Source organism: Bombina bombina, chromosome 6 (assembly GCF_027579735.1).
Source record: "Bombina bombina isolate aBomBom1 chromosome 6, aBomBom1.pri, whole genome shotgun sequence".
Lineage (NCBI taxonomy): Eukaryota > Metazoa > Chordata > Amphibia > Anura > Bombinatoridae > Bombina > Bombina bombina.
In genome coordinates this window covers 958,986,604-959,013,993 of record NC_069504.1, presented here as the reverse complement: position 1 = coordinate 959,013,993, position 27,390 = coordinate 958,986,604, and the positions used below count along the sequence as shown (strand labels likewise).

The following is a 27,390-nucleotide window of genomic DNA, read 5'->3' as shown; positions in this document are numbered from 1 at the left end:
GCTTCTGCAAGATTTTTATCAGAAGAGCAGCTTTCTCTTTGTGTATTGTGGCAAGGTGGGAGGGTGAATCATTGAAGAAGGAGGAGTACTGAGTGACGACATGAGAGATCTACTGGTATAACCAAAATACTGATTGGAGGACAAGACTGCCCTCTTCTGGTTATTAACAAAATCTTAAATTTCCTTATAAAAATTCTTATATTCTTAATTAATTCTTAAATTTATCTCTGATAAAATTGGTTCTATTAAATTATTAAGACTTTTTTTTTAAATTTACATGCACTTAGACGGAATCTTTGCCTTTGTAAAATTATACTTGTGTATAGCTTTGTAAAGCAATGATAAAAGAAAACAATTAGGGTAAAAAAAATTCTTCTTTTTAAATATCATGCTTTAACTCTGACCAAAATTATTTTTCTTTAAAAAGAGATACTAAAAGAGATACTAAGAGATACTAAACAGAGATTTTGAATATTTTTTTTTTTATTGATGTTTGGTAAAATGCATAAAAATATCTACCCTCCCTTAGAAAGGGCAGAAATTGCTTATCAAATTCAACTTTCTTCTTTAACAAACTTATGTTAAAAAAATATTAGTAAGAAATAAAAACATGATTTTCATTTTACTGTTAAAATATTATTATGCGGTCATTTATTTGATTTTCTTCTTCTATTAAAGTAAAAAGTTATAATATTTAGAAAAAATATCTAATGGTATTCATTTATGCATGCTGTACAAATCTTCGAATTGTACAATTCTATATAATATTTTCGGTATTAATAAGAAGCATGCTTTATGTTTTGTACGTAAAAGTATATTTATTTTAAAGAAGCATTTAAAGAAGCATTTTTTAATCTTAAGGGGTCTTTATAACTGGAATTTCCATTCAATCTCTTTTTAATTATGTATAAACACCAGATTGTATAAAATGTGATTTTAGATAATTTGTTCCTAATCTTCTGTAACATGTCACGTATGACTGAGACAAATAATTCTACAACACACAACTTTTGGCAGATCTATATATTTTTGAGTTTGCCTTTTCTAAAAAGGTGCATATAAGGATATTTAGGAAGATCAGAGGTAAAAAAATAAATATTAAATAAACAGAAATTGACCATGATTTTGTATTTAAAATTTACCAAAATATGCAACAAACATTTTGAGGTGTGTATATATATATATATATATATATATATATATATATATATATATATATATATATATATATATATATATATATATAATAAAAAAAATACTGCTAATATTCAAATATGAAAAAAATAAAAATAAGATTATTATTCTGATGTTGCATGTTCAAAGGAAGCACAAAGAAGAACTTCTTAATGTTGCGGGCATATGATGTCTACATACTGTATAAGCCATATGTTAAACTAGTGGAAAAGATACAAAATAAAAAATGCAAGATCCATGTATGTTTATAGCAAAAATTTATAGCAAATGTGATAAACTTGCAAACTTGTTAAATAATAAATATATACATCTCTTCTCCTGGCTGGGAGATTGCTTAAAATCTGGGCACAAATTGTGTTTTATGAGACAAATTTAAATTTAAGTTAATTGCATACCATATAATTATTGCAAGCGTTTTGCAGATTGCACATTATTTTGCATACTATTGCATATTATTTGCAACATTCTGTGTGGGTAAGACCACTATAGACAAATCACATCACTGATTTTTATATACATTTAAGATGTTTTTGTATGAAACAAATTAATACGTTTACTTACAATCTGCTACAAGGTGCATAGTCTAAAGGAGATTTTGTTGTCCCTTCACTAAAGGACAGGTCACATAGAACTCACAGGCAATATATAGTATAGCATAATAAATAAAAAAGCTTTTAAGTGAAGTTAATTTAAAAAAAATGATTATGATATAAACTATATGATGTAATATGTTTTGTTCAAAAGGTGATTTGCATCTGAAAGAATATTTGACACTTCCCGTGTGACACTAAAGGAGATGTTATTAAATTATGAATTCAAGATGTTTTGAAAAATATAATAAGAATATAGCTAGCAGATTATGGCCTAGAGTACAAGTGGTGTATAACTGATAATGCACTAAGTGTTATTTTGCACTGTGCCTCAAAATGCAAAGAAATGTGCAACCAGGTATTAAAAGTTTAAAATGCATTTTACCCATAGTATATTAATGTGCTCAATACATAAATAGCCCGTTGTATACTTTCAATGGCTATATTACAAATATAACGGTATTTAACGGTCCCGCTTGAGCGCTAACTTTGCTAGAAGTAAGCTTTTTGCCCGACAACAGCTAGCACTCATATTACAAATTGAAAGTAAACTGTTTTTGCTTGCGCACTATCCCGATGCACGTAGAAAGCTGAACTTAGAATATTGCATGCAAAAATGTATTCCCCCATATAAGTCAATGGAGCAAATAAAGTGGAAAAAACACCCTACTGGCACACAAACCCACTAAACTGATATGAAAATGTGAATATTTCACATTCCAATGCACTTCACTTAGCAGAATATGTTCTATTAATTTATATATATATATATATATATATATATATATATATATATATATATATATATATATAAAAAATGGTATTTTGGTACAATATATATCTATACCTATATATATATATATATATATATATATATATATATATATATTATATATAGGTATAGATATATACAGATAATTATATAGGAATATATATTTATGAATAATTTCATATTTCCCTATGTGCAAAACATTGGAATGTGAAATATTTACAGTAAAACACAATATAACACTTTATGAAATATGAATATTGCATAAATATGCCTTTACATGTTTTCATCTACTTAACGGCAAAGGGCTCCAATGCACTTTTATATATATATATATATATATATATATATATATATATATATATATATATATATATCTATATATATATATACATATAAACAGTGTGTATAGATAATGTAATGTATTTTCATGTGTTTTGTGACACTTTTTTGTTTTGCGAAACAGTTTACTAGAGCTCTGAGGACATGTAATCATTCTAACTTAAATTGTGATTCTGATCATGCAAACACCCATGATAAACCCCTTTTCGAATGCGCCTAACTGTTAACGCAGCACTCATAATCTGGCCCATTATGGGCTCCATTTATTAAACGTCTGGTGGACAATAATGCACAAGCAGGGGCTGTCAGTCATCCCAAATAAGTTGGAAATAAGTTTTGGAGACCCAGAATCTCTCTCCTTTATCTGAAAAAAATTGTATATGCTCATAGTCAAAGGCACTTTGTGAAAATATATTTAAAGAGTTTGGATTAATCTAGATTGTAAATTCCCACGGGAATAGGGCCCTCAATTCCCCCTGTTTTTTTTCTGTAAAATGTTGTCGTATTGTTTCTCTATTGTACTGTTATCCTAGTACCCATGGGCAACGCTGCGGAATCTGTTGGCGCTTTATAAATAAAGAATAATAATAATAATAATGTAAACAAAAGAGAAAACTGAAAAATCATCAATCTGACTATCAACTATAGAGTAAATCAATTCTGTGTTGATTTCCTCATCCAAATAAAAAGCCGACATTGAACACAATAAACTGCCAAGTTCATTATTATTTTCGTATAAAAGTATTATAATGAGATTGAAAATAATAAAGGATTATCATCTGATATATTAACAGTGACACTATATTTATGATGCAAAGATGGAGATCCAAGATCATTTGCTGTCAGTTCAATATTATACTGAGAAATCTTTCCCTATCCAGATATTTACTTGCTAACAATGAAAAGTGATTTGTAAAGGGTTTAACTTTAAAAGCAAATTATAAGAAAATGAATTCTATTTTATTTAACCATTTTTACCGGAATCTCTGTCTCTTACAGTAAAAACAACTGCTTTCAAAATCAGGAATTACAGATTGTTCTAATTTACATTCTTCAAAATCCAAACTCCTTTAGTGTAAATTGCACCAGTTAGCAGATTTATTTTAAATACATTTAATGCTAAATAAGATGTATGACCATAAAAATATTATATTTCACCATTAAGACCCGCATTCTCATGTAAACTTATATTAAAATTTGGTTGATCAAATACTAGTAATAACAGTTATCAGGCAGGATCCAAATTTAAGATGTTCACCATGATCAATAACAGACAGATTTATCTTCTCTATCACAAGCTTTTTCTAGCACTAACAAAGGAATAAGAGTTCCATCCTTGCATATTTGAAATTAAAAGAACAGATTGGGATTTAATTTACACTAACTTATTCCATTAATTCCCTCGGCCAAATCCTTAGCAATATCTATGGCACATCAAGTACCAAGGCTTGTAGATACCTCTGTAATTTTTACAATGTGAACAGCATTTGAGGAAAATGGTGCATTATCATTTATGTCTAATATCTTAATATCTCAATATACATTGTATGATCGATCTACATATGCTTTCTCTATCAATCTTTTCATTCACAGTCAGACCCGCATTTGCATTTTTAATAGCAAAATGTCTCCTGATTCCATCAGATCCAAAATGTAGCCTTTTTTTACATATATTTTCCAGATTTAAGCCTAGATCCTGAGCAACATTAGCCACTAGTGTCCCTGGCTCTGACTCTTCAGAAATAGAATAGCAATATATATATATATATATATATATATATATATATATATATATATATATATATATATATATATATATATATATATATATATATATATATATATATATATATATATATATATATATATATAAAAAGGAAAACAACAAGCTTTTGCAATGTTCAGGTTGTCCATTTGTAAAGTTATTCTGTTGAGATATATTTCCTTTTATAAGCCTATTTATTTGTGTTTAATTAAAAACAACTTTTCAATTTACTTTTATCAACAAATTTGCTCTGTTCTCTTTGTATTTTTTGCTAAAACGCTAAACCTTGGTAGGCTCATATCCTAATTTTCAAGCCCTTGAAGGCCACCTCTTATCTGAATGCATTTCACATTTTGTTTCATAGCTAGAGGACATTAGTTCATGTGTGACATAAAGATAACATTGTGCTCATGCATGTGGAGTAACCTTGGAGTCAGCACTGATTGGCTAAAATGCAAGTCTATCAAAAGAACTTAAACAATGGGGCAGTCTGCTGAGGTTTAGATACAAGGTAATCACAGAGGTAAAAAGTATATTAATATAACTATGATGGTTATGCAAAACTGGGGAATGGGTAATAAGGGGATTATCTATCTTTTAAACAATAAAAATTCTGGAGTAGATTGTCCCACTCCCTTTAATTTCTTCCTAACTCTTTTAGTAACATTGCACATACATTGTCACCCTAACAGACAACTGAAAACTATAGTAGTTAGTTTAATGGACATTTGGAAAACTATAAGTTTGTTTAGTGACTTTTATCAAGACACACACATTTTAGAAAGATCACATGAGAGTACAACAGGAACATAAACGTTGTCTACTTGTAATTGCAATATCAGATACACATAAAATTATTTCATTAAAAAATATGCAACAAACATTTTAAGGTAAATATAACTGAATAATAATTAACAGGCACCTAGATTACGAGTTCTGCGTTAGCTTTAAAAAGCAGCGTTAAGGGGTTCTAACGCTGCTTTTAAACGCCCTCTGGTATTATGAGTCAGGCAAATAAGGGTCTACCGCTCACTTTTTTTCTGTGACTTCTCCATACCGCAAATCCCCTTACATCAATTACGTATCCTATCTTTTTAATGGGATTTGGCTAACGCTGGTATTACAAGTCTTGGAAGAAGTGAGCGGTACAGCCTCTACCTCCATGACTCCTACCGCATTTAAAAGTCAATAGTTAAGAGATTTATGGGCTAACGCCGGAACATAACGCTCTTAACTAAAGTGCTAAAAAGTACACTAACACCCATAAACTACCTATGAACCCCTAAACCAAGGCCCCCCCACATCGCAAACCCTATAATAAAATTATTTAACCCCTAATCTGCCGACCGGACATCGCCGCCACCTACATTATACCTATAAACCCCTAATCTGCTGCCCCTAACATCGCCGACACCTACATTATATTTCTTAACCCCTAATCTGCCGACCCCAACGTCGCCGCCACCTACCTACACTTATTAACCCCTAATCTTCCGACCGGACATCTCTGCCACTATAATAAATGTATTAACCCCTAAACCGCCGCACTTCCGCCTCGCAAACACTATAATAAATTTTATTAACCCCTAATCTGCCGTCCCTAACATTGCCGCCACCTACCTACCTACAATTATTAACCCCTAATCTCCCGCCCCCAATGCCGCCGCTACTATAATAAAGTTATTAACCCCTAAACCTAAGTCTAATCCTAACCCTAACACCCCCCTAAATTAAATATAATTTAAATAAATCTAAATAAAATTTCTATAATTAAATAAATGAATCCTTTTTAAAACTAAATACTTACCTATAAAATAAACCCTAATATAGCTACAATATAACTAATAGTTACATTGTAGCTATTTTAGGATTTATATTTATTTTACAGACAACTTTGTATTTATTTTAACTAGGTACCATAGCTATTAAATAGTTAATAACTATTTAATAGCTACCTAGTTAAAATAATTACAAAATTACCTGTAAAATAAATCCTAACCTAAGTTACAAATACACCTAACACTACACTATCAATAAATTAATTAAATAAATTAACTACAATTATCTAAAATAAAATACAATTAAATAAACTAAACTATATTACAAAAACAAACACTAAATTACAAAAATTAAAAAAATATTACAAGAAGTTTAAACTAATTACACCTAATCTAAGCCCCCTAATAAAATAAAGAAGCCCCCTAAAATAATAAAATGTCCTATCCTAAACTAAATTACAAAGTAATCAGCTCTTTTACCAGCCCTTTAAAGGGCTTTTTGCAGGGCATTGCCCCAAAGTAATCAGCTCTTTTACCTGTAAAAAAAAAAAAAATACAATACCCCCCCAACATTACAACCCACCACCCACACACCTCTACTCTAAAACCCACCCGATCCCCCCTTAAAAAAAACTAACACTACCCCATTGAAGATCACCCTACCTTGAGCCGTATTTACCCAGCCGGGCACCGATGGGGCAGAAGAGGACATCCGGACCAGCAGAAGTCTTCATCCTATCCGGGCAGAAGAGGACATCCGGACCGGCAGATATCTTCATCCAGGCGGCATCTTCTATCTTCATCCTTCCGAAGCGGAGCCATCTTCTATCCAGCCGACACGGAGCCATCCTCTTCAATCGAAGTCCTAACGCAGAATGAAGATTCCTTTAAATGATGTCATCCAAGATGGTGCCCTCGAATTCCGATTGGCTGATAGGATTCTATCAGCCAATCGGAATTAAGGTAGGAAAAATCTGATTGGTTGATTTAATCAGCCAATCGGATTGAACTTCAATGCGATTGGCTGATTGGATCAGCCAATAGAATTGACCTCACATTCTATTGGCTGATCCAATCAGCCAATCGTATTGAAGTTCAATCCGATTGGCTGATTAAATCAACCAATCGGATTTTTCCTACCTTATTTACAATTGGCTGATAGAATCCTATCAGCCAATCAGAATTTGAGGGATGCCATCTTAGATGATGTCATTTAAAGGAACCTTCATTCTGCTGATCAACCAATCGGATTTTTCCTACCTTATTTACAATTGGCTGATAGAATCCTATCAGCCAATCAGAATTTGAGGGATGCCATCTTAGATGATGTCATTTAAAGGAACCTTCATTAGGACTTCGATTGAAGAGGATGGCTCCGCGTCGGATGGATAGAAGATGGCTCCGCTCCGCTCCGGAAGGATGAAGATAGAAGATGCCGCCTGGATAAAGATGTCTGCCGGTCCAGATGTCCTCTTCTGCCTGGATAGGATGAAGACTTCTGCCGGTCTGGATGTCCTCTTCTGCTCCATCAGTGCCTGGCTGGGTGAACACGGCTCAAGGTAGGGTGATCTTCAATGGGGTATTGTATTTGTTTTTTTACAGGTAAAAGAGCTGATTACTTTGGGGCAATGCCCCGCAAAAAGCCCTTTTAAGGGCTGGTAAAATAACTGATTACTTTGTAATTTAAAAATAGAAAGCAAATAATGCGCTGTTAACATACTCTTGAAAAAGTTTCTGGCATAGAAACGAAACGTACGTAGAGAAGTTCTGTTTTTAAAGTTATTGTCTCAGGGAGGCTACCAGGGCTCAGATGTTGTGGGCACCTATTAGGTGAGCTGAGAGACATAGATTTGTAAGTTTTTATATTTTATTTCACAATAAACGTGTTATACTTTAAACACTGGAGTGGTATCCCTTCCATGTTTGATTGTGGACTGCCGTGGGAAAGTGAAACAATCTCTTCGGTTGGACAGGCTTTCCAGACGTCACTAAGGGAGGTTATCTGAGGAACAAACTCCATGGTTGTATACAACCTGATGTGCACATCACACAGAACAATCCTGTGAGTAATACCCAGGGAAGGGGGTTTTGATAATTGATAACTACCAAACAGATTACACTTAGAGCGTGCTGCGCTTCTCTTTCTTCATATTTTTCAGCATTACTTTGTAATTTAGTTTAGGATAGGGATTTTTATTATTTTGGGGGGCTTTTTTATTTTATTAGGGGGGCTTAGATTAGGTGTAATTAGATTAAACTTCTTGTAATATTTTTTATTTTTTTGTAATTTAGTGTTTGTTTTTTTTGTAATATAGTTTAGTTTATTTAATTTTATTTTATTTTAGATAATTGTAGTTAATTTATTTAATTAATTAATTTATTGATAGTGTAGTGTTAGGTGTATTTGTAACTTAGGTTAGGATTTATTTTACAGGTAATTTTGTATTTATTTTAACTAGGTAGCTATTAAATAGTTATTAGCTATTTAATATCTATTGTACCTAGTTAAAATAAATACAAAGTTGCCTGTAAAATAAATATAAATCCTAAAATAGCTACAATGTAACTATTAGTTGTATTGTAGCTATATCAAGGTTTATTTTATAGGTAAGTATCTAGTTTTAAATAGGAATAATTTATTTAATTATAGAAATTTTATTTAGATTTATTAAAAATAGATTTAAGTTAGGGGGTGTTAGGGTTAGACTTAGGTTTAGGGGTTAATACATTTAATATAGTAGCGGCGAAGTTGGGGGCGGCAGATTAGGGGTTAATAATTGTAGGTAGGTGGCGGCGACATTGGGGGCGGCAGATTAGGGGTTAATAATTGTAGGTAGGTGGCGGCGACATTGGGGGCGGCAGATTAGGGGTTAATAAATATAATATAGGTGTCGGCGATGTTAGGGGCAGCAGATTATGGGTTCATAGGGATAATGTAGGTGGCGGCTGTGTCTGGAGCGGCAGATTATGGGTTAATAGTATAATGCAGGTAGCGAGGATGTCGGGGGCAGCAGATTAGGGGTTAATAAGTGTAAGGTTAGGGGTGTTTAGACTCGGGGTTCATGTTAGGGTGTTAGGGGTAGACTTAGAAAGTATTTTCCCATAGGAAACAATGGGGCTGCGTTAGGAGCTGAACGCTGCTTTTTTGCAGGTGTTAAGTTTTTTTCAGCCAGCTCAGCCCCATTGTTTCCTATGGGAATATCGTGCACAAGCACGTTTTGCCAGCTTACTGCTACCGTAAACCACGCTGGTATTACAGGTAGAAGTGGCGCTAAATTTGCTTAACGCTCACTTTTCTGAGGCTAACGCAGCCATTCAGAAAACTTGTAATACCAGCGTTGTTTAAAATGTGCACTGAAAAAAAAAAGGCTCGTTAGCACCGCAAGTTTTTACCGACAAAACTTGTAATCTATCCGAGAATATTTTATATTATCCTGCATCATTTGGTATTATTACACTATGTGAAAGCAACATAAAGTCCTCACTTGGGGGAAGATTTACCAAAGGTCGAGCGGACATGATTCGCTGTAGTGAATCATGTCCGCTTGACCTTGTTAAATGCCGACAACATACGCTGTCGGCATTTAACATTGCCAGAAAAATCCAAGTCATCCTTGCATGACTAAGGGAGTTGTTCCCGAAACGTTGCCTGCTGTTTTATTGTACTAAATAAAGGACTATTTATGCTGCCACATGTGTTGGATTTTTTTGATATGGTGTTTGGGTATGTTTGTTACTTTGGCATTTAACATTGCACAATAATTTCTGGTGAAATGCCTGTGCAATGCCATCCTTTGCTCGCTGACAGCCATTTGGCCGCTAGTAGGGGCCATCAATCATCCTGATTTTAGTCCACCACCTAAAAGGTGTTAGGTCTTATGACCGCTGCTTCTTAACATCCATTTCTGGCAGACCAGAAACGATGGGAAGTCGATGCAGCATCCACTGCTTTATAAATCGACCCCTAACTATTGCCATGCAGAATAATGAGATGTAGTGTGCTCATAAGAAGTGCAATGAAACTTTCAAAACTTACAGGAGTATCATGATCATATATTGTATAGAAGCAAATTGTTACGTTTGTGGAAAGAATAGCAAACGAGTAAAAACTCAAGATCCATAAACTGTATGTATAATATATTCCTGCTTTCGGTGACTTATATTGCGGGCACAAATGCTTTTTTTCTTTTTTCAATAAATTTGTATTACTTTTTTTACATATTTTCACTATCAACATAGACAGCAAGAAACAAATAAATAAAAAGGAATTCAGATTATGCATTGCCATACATACATTATTTCTAGAAAAAAATACAATATAGGCACAAATGCTTTTATAAGACAAATCTGACATTCAAATTATTGCATTAGGAAAATGCAAAAATTACCAACATTTCATGCAACATTTATGCATTTTGCAGATTTCCATTTATGTATGTTTGCTATTTGATGCATATTGCGTTTTGTAGTTGATACTACTATTAAAAATCAAAACAACTGTATTACGTGTATGTGAAAGTTTCTGTATATAACACATTTGTTACATTTTGAGACAAACTGCTATAAGTTACGCAGTCTAAAGCTGGGTTCTTCAAACTTTTTTCCCTAAGACCCAGTGCCATGATGCCACATATCTTTGTGACTCTATTTTTTAATGCTTGGTCTGAAAATTTCGGAATATATAACAATATAGCTACCATTTTTGGCAAAGTGGCTAAAATATGTACATACTTTATTCATGATTATAGTCAAACTTGAAAGTGTTGTGAAAGATAATAAGACACACAACACACTCATACAACACGCACAAAACAAAAAACTCTCATACAACACACACAGTCATATAACACAGACCATCAGAAGGAAAACCCAAACATCTATATTCAAAAAGATCCAAAAAGATAGCAGAATATTCTCTAGTATATTTGTTTAAAATGTATATCTGTAATATTGATATAATTTTGATATATATTATATTATTATACATTTATATAATTCAGTGCTCTATCACACATGTCTATAGTATGATGCAATGATGTATCTGCTCTTATATAATATCATATTTTCAATATTTTATATTACAGTGTGTAAGATAAAGATGTACGCTGTGCTAATATGAAACTTTATCCAAAATAATATTTTAGATTATAAAAATATGAACTTAAAATTAAATCACTCTAAATCAGTAAAAAAAAAGTACCTAAATAACTTCAAATTCAAAATTTCCTGTACCTAAAATAAAGGCAAAAACTATGTTTAATTGTTTAAAAATATGTATTTATTAGTTATTAATATATATATATATATATATATATATATATATAAATACCTGTTAAATATATATTTTTTTTTTAAATTAACTAAGCTAAATCAGTGTTAAACCACCTTAAAGGAAGAGAAAAGGGCAAGCTATCCCAGTCTCTGTCCTTTACTGCACACATGCAAACAAAGTTCATGCATGATTTTTTTGTTCTGGGGTACAGGGAAATCACTGGGAAACCCCCATAAAATAATAGTCTCATTTGACAAAATAAAGCTACATTATTATTGCAAAATTATTCTCAGATATCAAGGTACATTATTATGCTGCTTACAATTTGTGTTTACTGTCCCTTTAAGGATAAACACCAACAATTAAGTTGTAGTATAACTATTTTTGTAGTACATGGCATGTCAGTGTAAGCTGTACACATTGCCAATAATATATAGTCTACAAATAGAGAATAGCAGTAAAAATAATAATTCTGGAACATTATTAATTAGAAGGTTTAAAATTCTGAGAATAAAATGCATTAATCTAAGTATGTAAAATCATACACCATTAAACATTAAACCATATTGGCTTACCTCATTTGGTCCATTTGTCAAACTAGCACCAGAAGAGCTATCACTCTCATTGGCCAGATTTTGCAGTTGAGGAAAATTTAGAGGTTTCATGAAGGCAAAATCAGGTATTTCTGTTGCTGGGGGGAAGCAAGTTTGATAACACTGTCCTTGTGGCTCTGGTGGAACCATCCTTACTTCCATATACTTTAATGTCCCATCTGTGTTTAAATAAAGTGTTGGCTTGTACTGTTCTGCTTGATGATTAGAATGTGGTCTGCCCAGAGAGCAGCAGATGCCACTGTTACAATCATGTTCTCTTTTTAAACATTTTGCAAGCAGAATTATAAAAGTCACCAATGAAACTAAGCTAATGGCTACTAACGAAACAATTAAATACAATGTTAAGTCTGATGTGGGTTTGGAATTTGTAAGAAAATCATGAGATTTGGGAATTTCTTTTAAAATATTTTCTAATATATTTACTATTATTGTGACTGTAGTTGACAGTGATGGTTTACCGTGGTCACTAATCAAAATTACAAGTTGCTGTTCATTATTATCTATATCATCCAGACTTCTAAGGGTTCGGATTTCTCCTGTGTATGCAGATACTCCAAACAAAGAAGAATCAGCATCTTCAGCAAGACGATAAATTAACCAAGCATTGTGACCTGAATCCAAATCCACAGCAGATATTTTTGTGACCAAGTAGCCAACAGATGCTGATCTTGGAATCTTCTCTTGGGAAATATCGTCACTTGAATACTGTGGATATAGTACTGTGGGTGCATTATCATTTGCATCCAAAACAAATATTATGACAGAAGCATTGGAAAATAGTTTCGGAGACCCAGAATCTTCCACTCTCACTGTTATCTGAAAAACCTGTATATGCTCATAGTCAAAAGCACGCTGGGCAAAGATATTACCAGAGTTTGGATTAATGTAAACTAAAGAGAAAATGGAAGATCCATCAATCTGACTATCAACTATAGAGTAAACCAATTCTGTGTTAATTCCCTCATCTAAATCAAAAGCAGACACTGAGCACAATAAACTGCCAAGCTCATTGTTTTCTTTTATAAAAGCATTATAATGAGCCTGAGAAAATATTGGAGGATTATCATTGATGTCTGAAACATTAATGATCACACTATATTGTATATGTAAAGGTGGAGATCCCAAATCATTTGCTGTTAGTTGAATATTATATAGAGAAATCTTTTCTCGATCCAGTGATTCACTTGTTACCAGTGAATAGTGATTTTTGTATGGAATAACTTTAAATGGCAAATTTGGAGAAACCTCTATTTTTACTTCTCCATTTTTACCAGAATCTCTGTCTCTTACAGTAAAGTACCCAACTGCAGTTTCTATAGCTGCATTTTCAGGAATATTATTTGACATGGAAGTAAATATAATTTTAGGGGGGTTGTCATTTGCATCTTCTACTTCAACCTGAACTAGACAGCTGCCTTCTAATTTTGGAACCCCTTTGTCTTTTGCTCTAACTGATAACTCATAAAAATTACATTCTTCAAAATCCACAACTCCTTTAGTATAAATTGCACCAGTTTGTGGGTTTATATCAAATACCTTTAATGCTGAATCAGATGTATGACCATCAAAAGAATATTCAATTTCCCCATTTAGACCCTCATCTAAATCTGTAGCATTAAGTTCTATTATGACTTGGTTTACATTTGGGTTCTCTAGTAAACTGGTTTTATAATTTGGTTGATCAAACACTGGTGGATTGTCATTAATATCTAAAACTATAACAGTTATCAGGGAGGACCCAGATTTGGGCTGCTCCCCACCATCAATAGCAGTCAGGGTAAGTATATGTTCAGGTTTTTCTTCTCTATCAAGAGCTTTTTCTAATACTAATTGGGGAATAAGAGTCCCATCCTTACGATTTTTTACAGACAGTGAAAAGTATGGATTGGAGTTTAATCTATATTGTCTTATTCCATTAATACCCACATCCAAGTCCTTTGCAATTTCTAAAGGAAATCTTGCACCAGGGCTTGCTAACAACTCAGTAATATTTAAAATGTCATTAGCATTTGAGAAAAATGGTGCATTATCATTTATGTCCAATATTCCAATTTCTACATTAAAAAGCTCCAAAGGATTTTCTGCAATCACTTGAGTATACAGTACGCACTGTAAGATGGATCCACACAGGCTTTCTCTGTCAATCCTCTCATTCACAGTCAGATCTGCATTTGCCTTGTTAATAGCAAAATGTCTCCTGCTTCCATCAGATCCTAAATGTAACCTGCGTTTAGAGATATCTGCTAGATTTAATTCCAGATCCCTAGCGAGATTACCCACAACTGTCCCTGTATCTGACTCTTCAAAAATAGAATAGTGAAGTTGCCCAGAAGCCCAGCCCAAGCTACAAAGAAAAAAAGGGAAAATTACTTGCCATTTCCAATCCTTTGCAGAGCTCAGGATGTCCATATCTTAAATTCTTCTCTTAAGATGTTATTAATATATTTCCTTTTATAATCCCATCAGTGTCTGTTTTAAAAATATTCCATTTAAATTGGTCAAAATAATACAGAAATCATTAAAAGCCTTCACAGGATTTCCATAAAAAATTTAGCTTTCTCTTTGTGTGTTGTGGCAAGATGGGAGGGTGAATAACTGAGCAAGAAGGAGGAGGGCTAAATGACGATATAAAGAGATCTACTGGTATAACCAAAGTACTGATTGGATGACAAGTCTGCCCTCTTCTGGCCAGTTATGGCATCTAAAATTTCTCAGTAAAGTCTTAAAACTGTATTCTAATAAACTATATTTGCTACAATTAATCTACTATTTAGACAAGTGGCATTAAAATATTTACCCTTTATCTCACTTTCCTGGTCCTAGAATAAATGTATATTTGTATAAACATTTTATATTGATGTCTGTAAATAAATGATAAAAAAATAAATAAAAAGGACCAAAATTATAAAATATTTTCATGTTTGTATTCATTATAATTATGGGTTTATAGCTTCTTTTACCTAGATACATTTATAACGTAACCAATTCTTATGTACTTAGAGTTTGTGCAACAGAAAAACTAGATGTGATTTAATTTGAATAAGGCTACATATTCATTCAAGGTATAAAGATGATAAATATTTGACATATTGTATTGTTACCCCCCCCCCATTTCTTCAAATCACAGAAACACTTTTCAAAACTAAAACCTTTCTCTTTAGTATATCCTAACTGAAAGGCTATTTTATAGATGTTATTGTTTAGTAAGACATTAAACACAAAAATGATTTTGCTTTTATTGTTTTTTTAAATATTACTACTATTTTTTGTATGTAGATTATTTATTTTATTTTTCCAGGAACATAAAAATTTATAATATGCAATACAATTATCTAATAAAAATACGTATGACGTTATATAGTGGTAATCTTTCTACTGTACATTTCTACAGAAATTAGGGGAAACTATTTATTTAAACATATATTAATGTTAACAATAATATTAATAGTGTACTGTTTACAGAAAGTATCCATGCGTTATATTTTAGCCTTTATGGGTCATGATAACTAGGATTACAAACTATTTTCAAAAATATTATTTTTTTTGTCAACTTAATATTGTATAAATTGTTATTTTAAATAATTTGTGATTAACATATTTCACACAACAGAAAAAAATAATTCCGCAGCACTCAGACGTTTTCACCCTAATAGACAGCATATAAATTGCCCACTTACACATATGGTTCAAAGTCATGAACAGCCATGGTCAGTTTATTTGAAAGGTTGGTAGATTTGTGTTGTTTTTTTTGTTTTTTTTCAAGCAACATATACATGAGTGTTTAGATTGACTAGGGGATAAATATGAAATGTAACATAAACAGCACCAACCTGAAATTTCATTGTCAAATACACATAAAATAATTTAAATTAAACAAGATATACAATAATATTTTCAGGTAACTATAAATTAAAAACAAATGTAATGTATCTAAATATAAAATATTTAGAATTATTATGTATTTCTATTGTTTATATCACATCACACACATTTTTAAGTGTTTATACATTGGCAAAGCAACAGCATGTTTCACTCACTATTGCCATGCCCAATTACAACATTGGGGCATATTTATCAATGTGGGAGCGGACATGATACGAAGTAGTGTATCATGTCCGACGCACATCGATAAACATCGATTCTGGTGAACTGCTGGTGCAATGCTGCCCCCTGCAGATTCGCGGCCAATCAGCCGCTAGCAGAGGGTGCCATTCAACCCGATCGTATTTGATCAGGTTGCTTTCTGTCCACCAACTCAGAGTAGGTGGACAAGTTATGGAGCAGCGTTTTTTAGGCTCACTGGAAACAAGGGCGGATGGAGCTTGATAAATATGCCCCATTGTGTTGCATTATGATCATAAAGGCCCCTATTTATCAAGTCACAGGTGGACCAAGTTTCCAAGTAAATGCTTTCCAAACCCACCCCCTGTTCTCATGTAACCAGTCACAGAGGAGAAGGTCTTGTCAATCATCCCAAACAAATGAGTCTGGGCTGCACTGCAAAGGCTCCCAAGATGCATCCACAGCTTGATAAATGGAGACCTTTGTGGAATTTGCTAAAATTATTATTTATTTTATCTCATGCTTACATATTAGATAATAGTTATGGAAAAGATAAAAAAGTGAGTAAAAATATGCAAGATCCTTATATTTTATAGTAAAGGCATTAACATTGCACCAGAAGTGTCTTTGGGAGTTCTATATTTGATATAATATCTATTCTTGTGCAAAAAAATTATATTAATGTAACCACATAATTATCGCAAGCCATTAAAGGAAAAAAAACATTGCTACCTGCAGTTTATCAAACATTTATACATTTCACCGATTTACACATATGCAAAACAATACAGATTTTTAAACTTAGAGGCTAATTATAAATCCTTTTAAAACTTTTACTTTGTCTCTATTTTTTTCTGTGGATTCTTTAATTGCTTATAAATATATATATATACATATAGTACATATTGTCCCTTTAATGTGTTGAGCACTCTCAAACACATACGGCCAGATTATGTGGGTTCTCCCCATAGAGTTCAATGGAGCTTGTTTTAAAAAAAATAAAAAAATAACACTTATCGCCTGTGTGTTAACTCGACGCCACATAAGACCTACAGCGCTAAACCTGAAGGTAGTTATACATTTTTTACATTCCATTGTTCTTCACATAGAAGAAAATGTTCTTTTTATTTTTAAATATACATTTCTTTATATTTATATTTTTTCTAATATGCATACAAATAACATATATAAAATATTTACACATATTTGATTGTTGTTCCTCAATATAGAAGGTAGACTATTGTGTTACCCTAAAGTTCCTTTAATAAATAAAAAGAGAGGAGAAGATTCTAGCTTACATACATATACAAGGCAGAAGTTAATATAAAAGTGATTTCATGGATGACCTTTTCTTTTTACTAGTTTAATAATCACTTGGTATGCAGATTCCTTTATCAACAATTTTTTTTATTAAAGATCAATAAATAACTTAACGGGATAGAAAGGTCAAAATTGAAATGTGCAAGGGTGTATTTAAACTGTACATAGAAGCATTTTTGCAATATACTTCCATTAGCAAAAATGTTTTTTATTAAATTGTATTACTGGTTTTCCGCAGCATGCACACATATGCTGTAAGTACCCTGTGCACAAGCATTTCAACACCATGGCCTCTAGTTATCAAGCCGTCTACTTACCTGCCTTCGCCGGCCCCAATACGCCCGCCTAAGCTCGCCTCACATCGCCGCCGCGGACCTGAATACGTTTGCCAAAGTTATCAAAAAAGCTGTAAAAAAGCCACGCACCAAGTACGGGGCGATGAGCAGCGGACTGTGATAGTTATCACTCATCCGATCTCGCTGCTCTTCGGCTTTTTCCCAGCTTTATTGATAAGCTGTTACTAAGCACCCACACTAAACTACACTGTCCTACCCCCTATACCGGCACCCCCGGAGCCCCCCACAACTAAATAAAGTTATTAACCCCTAAACCGCTGCTCCTAGACCCCGCCGCAACTATAATAAATATATTAACCCCTAAACCGCCGCTCCCAGACCCTGCCGCCACCTACCTAATACCTATTAACCCCTATCCTGCCCTCCCTATACCGCCGCCACCTATAATAAATTTATTAACCCCTATCCTGCGGATCCCAGACCCCGCCGCAACTAAATAAATTGTTTAACCCCTAAACCGCCGCTTCCGGACCCCGCCGCCACCTATATTAAATTTATTAACCCATAATCTGCCCCCCCCTACACCGTCGCCACCTATAATAAATTTATCAACCCCTATCCTGCCCCCCCTACACTGCCGCAACCTATATTAAAATTATTAACCCCTAAACCTAAGTCTAACACTAACCCTAACACCCCCCTAACTTAAATATTAATTAAATAAATCTAAATAAATATTACTCTTATTAAATTAATTATTCCTATTTAAAACTAAATACTTACCTGTAAAATAAACCCTAAGATAGCTACAATGTAATTAATAATTACATTGTAGCTATTTTAGGATTTATATTTATTTTACAGGTAACTTTGTATTTATTTTAACTAGGTACAATAGCTATTAAATAGTTATTAACTATATAGGAACAGGTAAGTATTTAGTTTTAAATAGGAATAATTAATTTAATAAGAGTAATTTTATTTATTAGTGTTAGACTTAGGTTTAGGGGCTAATAATTTTATTATAGGTTGCGGCGTTGTAGGGGGGGCAGGATAGGGGTTGATAAATTTATTATAGGTGGCGACGGTGTAGGGGGGCAGATTAGGGGTTAATAGGTATTATGTAGGTGGCGGCGGGGTCCGGGTGCGGCGGTTTAGGGGTTCACATATTTATTATAGTTGCGGCAGGGTCCGGGAGCGGCGGTTTAGGGGTTAAACAATTTATTTAGTTGCGGCGGGGTCCGGGATCCGCAGGATAGGGGTTAATAAATTTGTTATAGGTGGCGGCGGTGTATGGGGGGCAGGATAGGGGTTAATACGTATTATGTAGGTGGCGGCGGGGTCCGGGTGCGGCGGTTTAGGGGTTCACATATTTATTATAGTTGCGGCGGGGTCCGGGAGCGGCGGTTTAGGGGGTAATACATTTATTTAGTTGCTGCAGTGTAGGGGGGGCAGATTAGGGGTGTTTAGACTCGGGGTACATGTTAGGGTGTTAGGTGTAGACAGCTCCCATAGGAATCAATGGGATGTCGGGCAGCAGCGAACATGAACTTTCGCTATGGTCAGACTCCCATTGATTCCTATGGGATCCGCCACCTCCAGGGAGGCGGATTGAAAACCAGGTACGCTGGGCCGGAAAAGTGCTGAGTGTACCTGCTAGTTTTTTGATAACTCCCAAAAGTAGTCAGATTGTGCCAAACTTGCGTTCAGAACATCTGGAGTGACGTAAGAATCGGTCTGTGTCGGACTGAGTTTGGCGGATCGAAGCTTACGTCACTATATTCTACTTTTGCTGGTGTGTAGGGCTTGATAACTTAGGCGAATCAGCCTCGCCACAAATACGCTGCGGAATTACAGCGTATTTGAGGTTGACGGCTTGATAACTAGAGGCCCATATCTTCTCACAAAGTCAGCAGTGAGTTGTATAACATACTTTGGAGCCTATCTATCAAGCTCCGGATGGAGCTTGAGGCCTGTGTTTCCTGCAGGCTCGCCAGAAACACCAGTTATGAAGCAGCGGTCTAAAGACCGCTGCTCCATAACCTGTCCGCCTGCTCTGAGCAGGCGGATAGACATCGCTGCAATTCAACCCGATCGAGTACGATCGGGTTGATTGACACCCCCCTGCTGGCGCGAGTCTGCAGGGGGCGTTGTTGCACTAGCAGCTCTTGTGAGCTGCTGGTGCAATGCTGAATACGGAGAGCGTATTGCTCTCCGTATTCAGCGAGGTCTGGCGGACCTGATCCTCACTGTCGGATCAGGTCCGCCAGACTTTGATAAATAGAGGCCATTATGTCTTCACTTATGCAATACACATCAACTCCAGTACACTGGGCAGGTATAGTGTTGGAATCTAGTCACACGTAGCATGTATGCATATGCTACTAAAACAGTATTAACTTATACTAGAAGCGTTTTTGTTAATAGAAGTATATTGCAATAATGTTTCTTTTTAAAAATTAAATGAATTCATACACATTTCAGTTTTCAACTTTTTATTTCTTTAAAGGTGGCTTTTATTAAGAAAATTGAATAAAAAGAAACCAATTATGGGCCAGATTACAAGTGGAGCATTAAATATCTCTTTCAAGAAAGCGATATTTGCGTTCCACTGTATAATACCAGCACGCGCTAATGTGCGCTGGATAACAGCAATGCGAACATGACCTCGAGTTCACATTGCCTATCTTTATTTTTTAATAAAATACACTAGACTGTATTTTGGGAGCATTTGGGGCAGATTTATAAAATTAACCAGAGATCTGAGATCTGGTTAATTTTATAAGCGCTAATTGCTACCGTGACCTTACCATAGCAATAACCAGCCACTTGTAATAGCTAATTAATTATCTGGCACGCAGTAATTTAGCGCTCCACTTGTAATCTGGCTCTATGTTTTTTCCAAACCATTTATCCAATATTCAATATGTAATTTAGCACTTAATTGCATGCAACAAAATGAAGCAGTAATGCTTCTGCTCAAATCTAATTATTAATAAATGATATTTCCTCTTTTTATCACATAGAGTAACATTGAAATAACACACGCATGTGAAACTGTACTAGAAAAAAAGATTTTTTAACTCAGGAAACAGATAAAACAAAGTAAAGCTGGTTTAGTAATAACATTCAAATTGGCATAATAAAAATGCTTGTACCAGAAATTCAAAGCAACAAACATCTACAATTGTTTCATCGGTAAAACTACAGGAAAATCATTATATAAAACATGTTGCACTATATCAGATCTGCTAGGCATTATTGTGAAACTGTTTCACTTTAAAGTTAATAAAATGAGATAACAAAAAGTGCTTCACAAATTCCAGATGTCACATAATTATTAAAACAATAAGCAGTCATACAAATTGCATAATTTAGATGTAGCCAATTACTAAACTACTATGGGCCAGATTACAAGTGGAGCGCTAATTAATGCTCCCACTCGAGCATTAACTGCTCTAGAAGTAAGCTTTTTGTGCGCATATTGCATGCACATTCACGTATTTCCCTAAAGAAGTAAATGGAGCAAAAAAGTGGGAAAAAACTAACACCCTACTTCGTGCGCAAATCTGATCGTATGTTCTCAAGTGCGCTAGCCAGACATGAAAATATGAATATTTCACGTTCCAATGTTCTTCACATAGAAAAATATGTTCTATTTATTCATAAATAAATATTTATATCTATATATATGATAATTTTTTGGTACATTATATATCTATACCTAAATATATATATATATAAATACATGAGTATATATACTGTAGGTATAGACATATACAGATACATATATATATATATATATATATATATATATATATATATATATATATATATATATATATATATATATATATATATAAATATCTATTTAGAAATACATAGAACATATTCTGCTATGTGCAGAACATTGGAATGTAAAATATTCACAGTAAATACATAGTTAAAACCTTTATTAAATATGAATATTGCATAAATATGTTTTTTCATGTTTTCATCCAATGCACTATGTCTTATGTGTGTACATATGTATTTATGTGTTTATATGTGTATATATGTCTGTAAATACATATATACACATAAATACATATGTACACATATATAGACATATAAATATACATACATATGTATATTTGGACATGTTTATGTATGTATCTCAATGTTAATGCCCTTTGCCTGCCTTTTTTTTTCACCTGCGACCTCATATGTTTGAGCCCTTATAACTTTTGTGTGCAATATTTTTTTGCTATAATTTTTTATTTGATAGTGTTATTATGAGTGTAACTATACTTTGTCATGTATTTTTTTGCCACTTTTTTGTTTCGCAAAACATTTAACCAGAACTCTGAGGATGCGGTAATCATTCTAACGTAAATCGTAATTGCGCTCAAGCATTTATTTTCAACTCATTGCACCAGAAGTAAGCCTTACTAGTGCAAACACCCGTGATAAACCCCTTATCGTTTGCGCACAAAAGTTTGCACTCAACTAGTAATCTGACCCTCGTAACATAAAGTTACACATTTATAATGAAATATATAGCTTTGAAAAAGGTCTTAAAGATTTGCCTTCTATTAGGATAATGTTACTAATTAGAATAAGATGGAATTACTTGAAGAGTAAAGATGATTTGAAAAATAATTATTGGGTTGCAGGTCAACATATGTAAGTGCAAATAGCTACTATAGGACCAGATTACAAGTGGAGCGCTACATATCGCTTTTGTGAAAGCAAGATTTGCACTCCACTGAGTAATAAAAGCACACGCTAATGTGAGATGGTATTACAAGTTGACAGCAATGCGAATGCGAGCTCGCGTTCGCATTGCTGGGAAGCATTGCACTCACGAGAGCACACTTCCATAGGCCCCAATGAGAGCCTTGTTCTCATGCTGTGACACATGGCATGAGAACCTTGCCCAGGGAAGGGGGTTAGTAGAGCAGCAATGATATTAAATATTAAATATATATACAGTATGTATATAATTATATACATATAAATGTATGTGTTAATATGTGTATATTACACATATTAACACATAAATATATATGTATTTAAGCATATAAATATATATTTACAGGGAACACACAGTTCCCATATACCGCAATGTAAAGGCACTTTTTAGTGCCATTTGTTTCTAACACCCCACACCTGCAACTTTTAACCCCTTATAACTGCAAATTGCTGTTGTTTTTTATAAAAAAAAATGCTACTTAAATAAATATCCTCTACTTTTAAAAAATTAACCAGAGATCTGATCTCTGGTTAATTTTCAGAGAGCTAATTGCTACAGCAAGCTTGCGATAGGAATTACCAGCCACTTGTAATGGCTGGTTATTTGTCGCGCACCAGCAAACGGCCGAGTTTGGAAGTTTGTGAGTGCGAGATAAATTAGTATTACACTTGTAATCTAGCCTATAATATATAATATAAATACATAAAAAAACAATAAAAAATACTTTTGTTATACTTCTAACTTTTCTTTGGTACACTATTAACTTTTCCTTTTAATTATAAGGATTAAGTACATTAAACTAATGAAGTTAAATAATGTTGTATGACATATTTAATACTTCTGTCCTACCTCATTTGGCTTATTTGTACCAGAAGAATTCTCAGTCACGTTTACCAGATCCTGAAGCTGGGGAAAATTTAGAGGTTTCATCAAGGCAAAATCGTGTGTTTCTGTTGCTGGGGGGAAGCAAGTTTGATAACATTGTCCTTGTGGCTCTGGTGGAACCATTCTTACTTCCATATACTTTAATGTCCCATCTGTGTTTAAATAAAGCGTTGGTTTGTACTGTTCTGCTTGGTGTTCAGAATGTGGTCTGCCCAGAGAGCAGCAGATTCCATTGCTATTTTCTCTTTTTAAACATTTTGCAAGCAGAATTATAAATGTCACCAAAGAAACTAAGCTGATGGCTACTAAAGAAACAATTAAATATAATGTTAAATCCGATGTTGGTTTGGAATTTGTAAGAAAATCATTTGATTCAGGTATTTCTTTTAAAATATTTTCAACTATATTTAATGTTATAGTAACTGTAGTTGATAGAGATGGCTTCCCATGATCACTTATCAAAATGACAAGTTGTTTTTCATTATTATCTACATCATCCAGATTGCTAAGGGTTCGGATTTCTCCTGTGTATGCAGAAATTCCAAACAAAGAAGAATCAGCATCTTCAGCAAGCCGATAAAATAACCAAGCATTGTGACCTGAATCCAAATCCACAGCAGATACTTTTGTGACCAAGTATCCAACAGATGCTGATCTGGGAATCTTCTCTTGGGAAATAACATCACTTGAATATTGTGGATATAGTACTGTGGGTGCATTATCATTTGCATCCAAAACAAATATTATGACAGAAGCACTGGAAAACAGTTTTGTAGACCCAGAATCTTCCACTCTCACTGTTATCTGAAAAACCTGTATATGCTCATAGTCAAAGGCACGCTGGGCAAAGATATTACCAGAATTTGGATTAATGTAAACAAATGAGAACACTGAAGATCCATCAATCTGACTATCAACTATGGAGTAAACCAATTCTTTGTTGACTCCCTCATCCAAATCAAAAGCAGACACTGAGCATAATAAACTGCCATGCTCATTATTTTCTTTTATAAAAGCATTATAATGAGACTGAGAAAATACTGGATGATTATCATTAACATCGGAAACATTAATGATTACTCGAAGTTGTGTATGCAAAGGTGGAGCTCCCAAATCATTTGCTGTCAATTGAATATTATATTGAGAAATCTTTTCCCTATCCAAAGATTCACTTGTTACCAGTGAATAGTGATTTTTGTATGGCTTAACTTTAAAAGGCAAATTTGGAGCAACCTGTAATTTTACTTCTCCATTTTTACCAGAATCTCTATCTCTTACAGTAAAGTAACCAACTTCTGTTTCTATAGCTACATTTTCAGGAATATTATTTGACATGGAGGTAAATATAATTTCAGGTGGGTTGTCATTTGCATCTTCTATCTCAACCTGAACAACACAGCTGCCTTCTAATTTAGGAACCCCTTTGTCTTTTGCTCTAACCGATAACTCATAAAAATTACATTCTTCAAAATCCACAGCTCCTTTAGTGTAAATTGCTCCAGTTTGTTGGTTTATATCAAATAGCTTTATTGCTGAATCAGAGGTGTGATCATCAAAAGAGTATTCAATTTCACCATTCACACCCTGATCCAAATCTGTAGCATTAAGCACTATAATAACTTGGTTTAAATTTGGGTTTTCTAGTAAACTAACTTTATAATTGTGTTGATCAAATACTGGTGCATTATCATTAATATCTAAAACAATAACAGTTATCAAAGAGGATCCAGATTTTGGCTGTTCACCACCATCAATAGCAGTCAGTGTAAGTATATGTTCAGGATTTTCTTCTCTATCAAGAGCTTTTTCTAACACTAATTGTGGAATAAGAATTCCATCTTTGCGATTTTTCACAGCCAATGAAAAATGTGGATTTGGATTTAATCTATATTGACTTATTCCATTAATACCCACATCTAAATCTTTTGCAATTTCTAAAGGAAATCTTGTACCAGGGCTTGTTACCAGCTCAGTTATATTTAAAACACGATTCGCATTTGAGAAAAAAGGTGCATTGTCATTTATGTCTAATATCTCAATCTCTAAATTGAAAAGCTCCAAGGGATTTTCTGCAATCACTTGATTGTTTAATATACAATGTAAGCTGGATCCACACAGACCTTCTCTGTCAATCCTTTCATTCACATTCAGATCTGCATTTGCTTTGTTAATAGCAAAATGTCTCCTGCTTCCATCAGATCCAAAATGTAACCTGCGTTTAGAAATATCACCAAGATTCAAGCCTAGATCCTGAGCAATATTACCCACAAAGGTCCCTGGATCTGACTCTTCAAAAATAGAATAACGAAGCTGCCCAGAAGCCCAGCCCAAGCTACAAAGGAAAAAATGGAAAACTACTTGCCATTTCCAAGCCTTTGCAGAGCTCAGGATGTCCATATCTTAAATCCTTCTCTTGAGATGTTATAAATATATATTTCCTTTTATAATCCCATTGGTGTCTGTTTTAAAAATAATCCATTTCAATTGGTTAAAATCATATCCAAAACATTAAAAGCCTTCACCAGATTTTCATTAGAAAAACAGCTCTCTCTTTGTGTGTTGTGGAAAGATGGAAGGGTGAATAACTGAGCAAGGAGGAGGGCTGAATGACGACATGAAGAGATCTACTGGTGTAACCAAAGTACTGATTGGATGACAAGTCTGCCCTCTTCTGGTCAATAAAAGTAAAAACTGTACATTCTAATTCTTTTAAAAAGATTTAACTGATTAAATAAATTGTGTTATTTTATGCAAACTTACATGCTCACAGACTGAATGATTGTTAGTAAAAATTTATAATATTGAAAATATTTTTTCCAATCAATGATATAACAAAAAAAAATCAGGGTTCAGAAATGCAAAATAAAAAAATAACCAAAAGTATATTATTTTACTTAGTCTTATTAGTAAACTAATCAACCACTATGTATTTATTCTATCTTCATTTTACGTAGACACCAGACAGGTGAGTATCTTGCATTTGGATACATTCACTCTACGAAGTCATGTTTTATCCTAATATTTACTCCTTCTTATTAAAAGAACAAAAACAAATTTTCAGAATACATGCATTCCCCTTTAAACAGCTGTTTGTAAGAAATGTAAATAAAAAAAATGTACTACTTAAATATTGGATCATTTATTTTATTTTATTCCTCTTTAAAAGCAACAAGGTAGATGCATTAAGATTATTTATTGACTATTATGGACTTATGTATAGGAAAAGGGGAAACCTGCCCAAATCTGCACATTTCTAGACAAACTAGAAGACTTTTTTTTGGCAATTAATAATATAAAAATAATCATCACTGTTGCTGTTTCATTACCCAGCACTACAGAATTTTGATTTGCTATACACATAAATACACATAAATAATAATAATTTTAAGAAGATTTTTTTAAATTTGTGAGATTTCTTGCAGCCTCTTGTTTGACAAGGGTATATAAAATGTGAATATAGATAATTTCTTCCTAATCATATCTGTAACATGGCAACATGACTGGGAAAAAAATATTTCACAATACACACCCTTTTCACATAAAGGGCCAGATTACTCTGATACTACGAGATGAAATTAAATGCGATCGCTTGAGCGCAATCACAATTTATGCTAGAATGATTACTACATCCTCAGAGCTATGGTTAACTGTTTCTCAAAACAAAAAAGTGTCACAAAACACATCCAAAATACATTACAAAGTTACACTCTTAATAACACTATCTAATAAAAATTACTCATATATATATATATATACAGTATATGTATG

At 33.4% G+C, this 27,390-nt stretch overlaps 1 protein-coding gene across 1 annotated transcript; it reads right to left on the bottom strand.

The window, feature by feature from the left end:
* Positions 1-18: 18 nt before the first annotated feature.
* Positions 19-26,185, bottom strand: LOC128664824 (protein dachsous-like). Its single transcript, XM_053719626.1, has 4 exons — positions 23,587-26,185; positions 15,122-15,143; positions 12,286-14,735; positions 19-156 (listed from the first exon to the last, which is right to left on the bottom strand). The coding sequence occupies exons 1-4, from the start codon at positions 26,017-26,019 to the stop codon at positions 19-21; spliced, it is 5,043 nt and encodes a 1,680-aa protein (XP_053575601.1). The 5' UTR covers positions 26,020-26,185.
* Between the last annotated feature and the right edge of the window lie 1,205 nt (positions 26,186-27,390).

Coding starts and splice junctions, on each gene's coding strand:
- LOC128664824 (XM_053719626.1), bottom strand. CDS start 26,019: ATGGACATCCTGAGCTCTGCAAAGGCTTGGAAATGGCAAGTAGTTTTC. Junction 15,144..23,586: donor GTACAAATAAGCCAAATGAG/GTAGGACAGAAG, acceptor CATTTATTCTAG/GACCAGGAAAGTGAGATAAA. Junction 157..12,285: donor TGACAAATGGACCAAATGAG/GTAAGCCAATAT, acceptor GTTAATAACCAG/AAGAGGGCAGTCTTGTCCTC.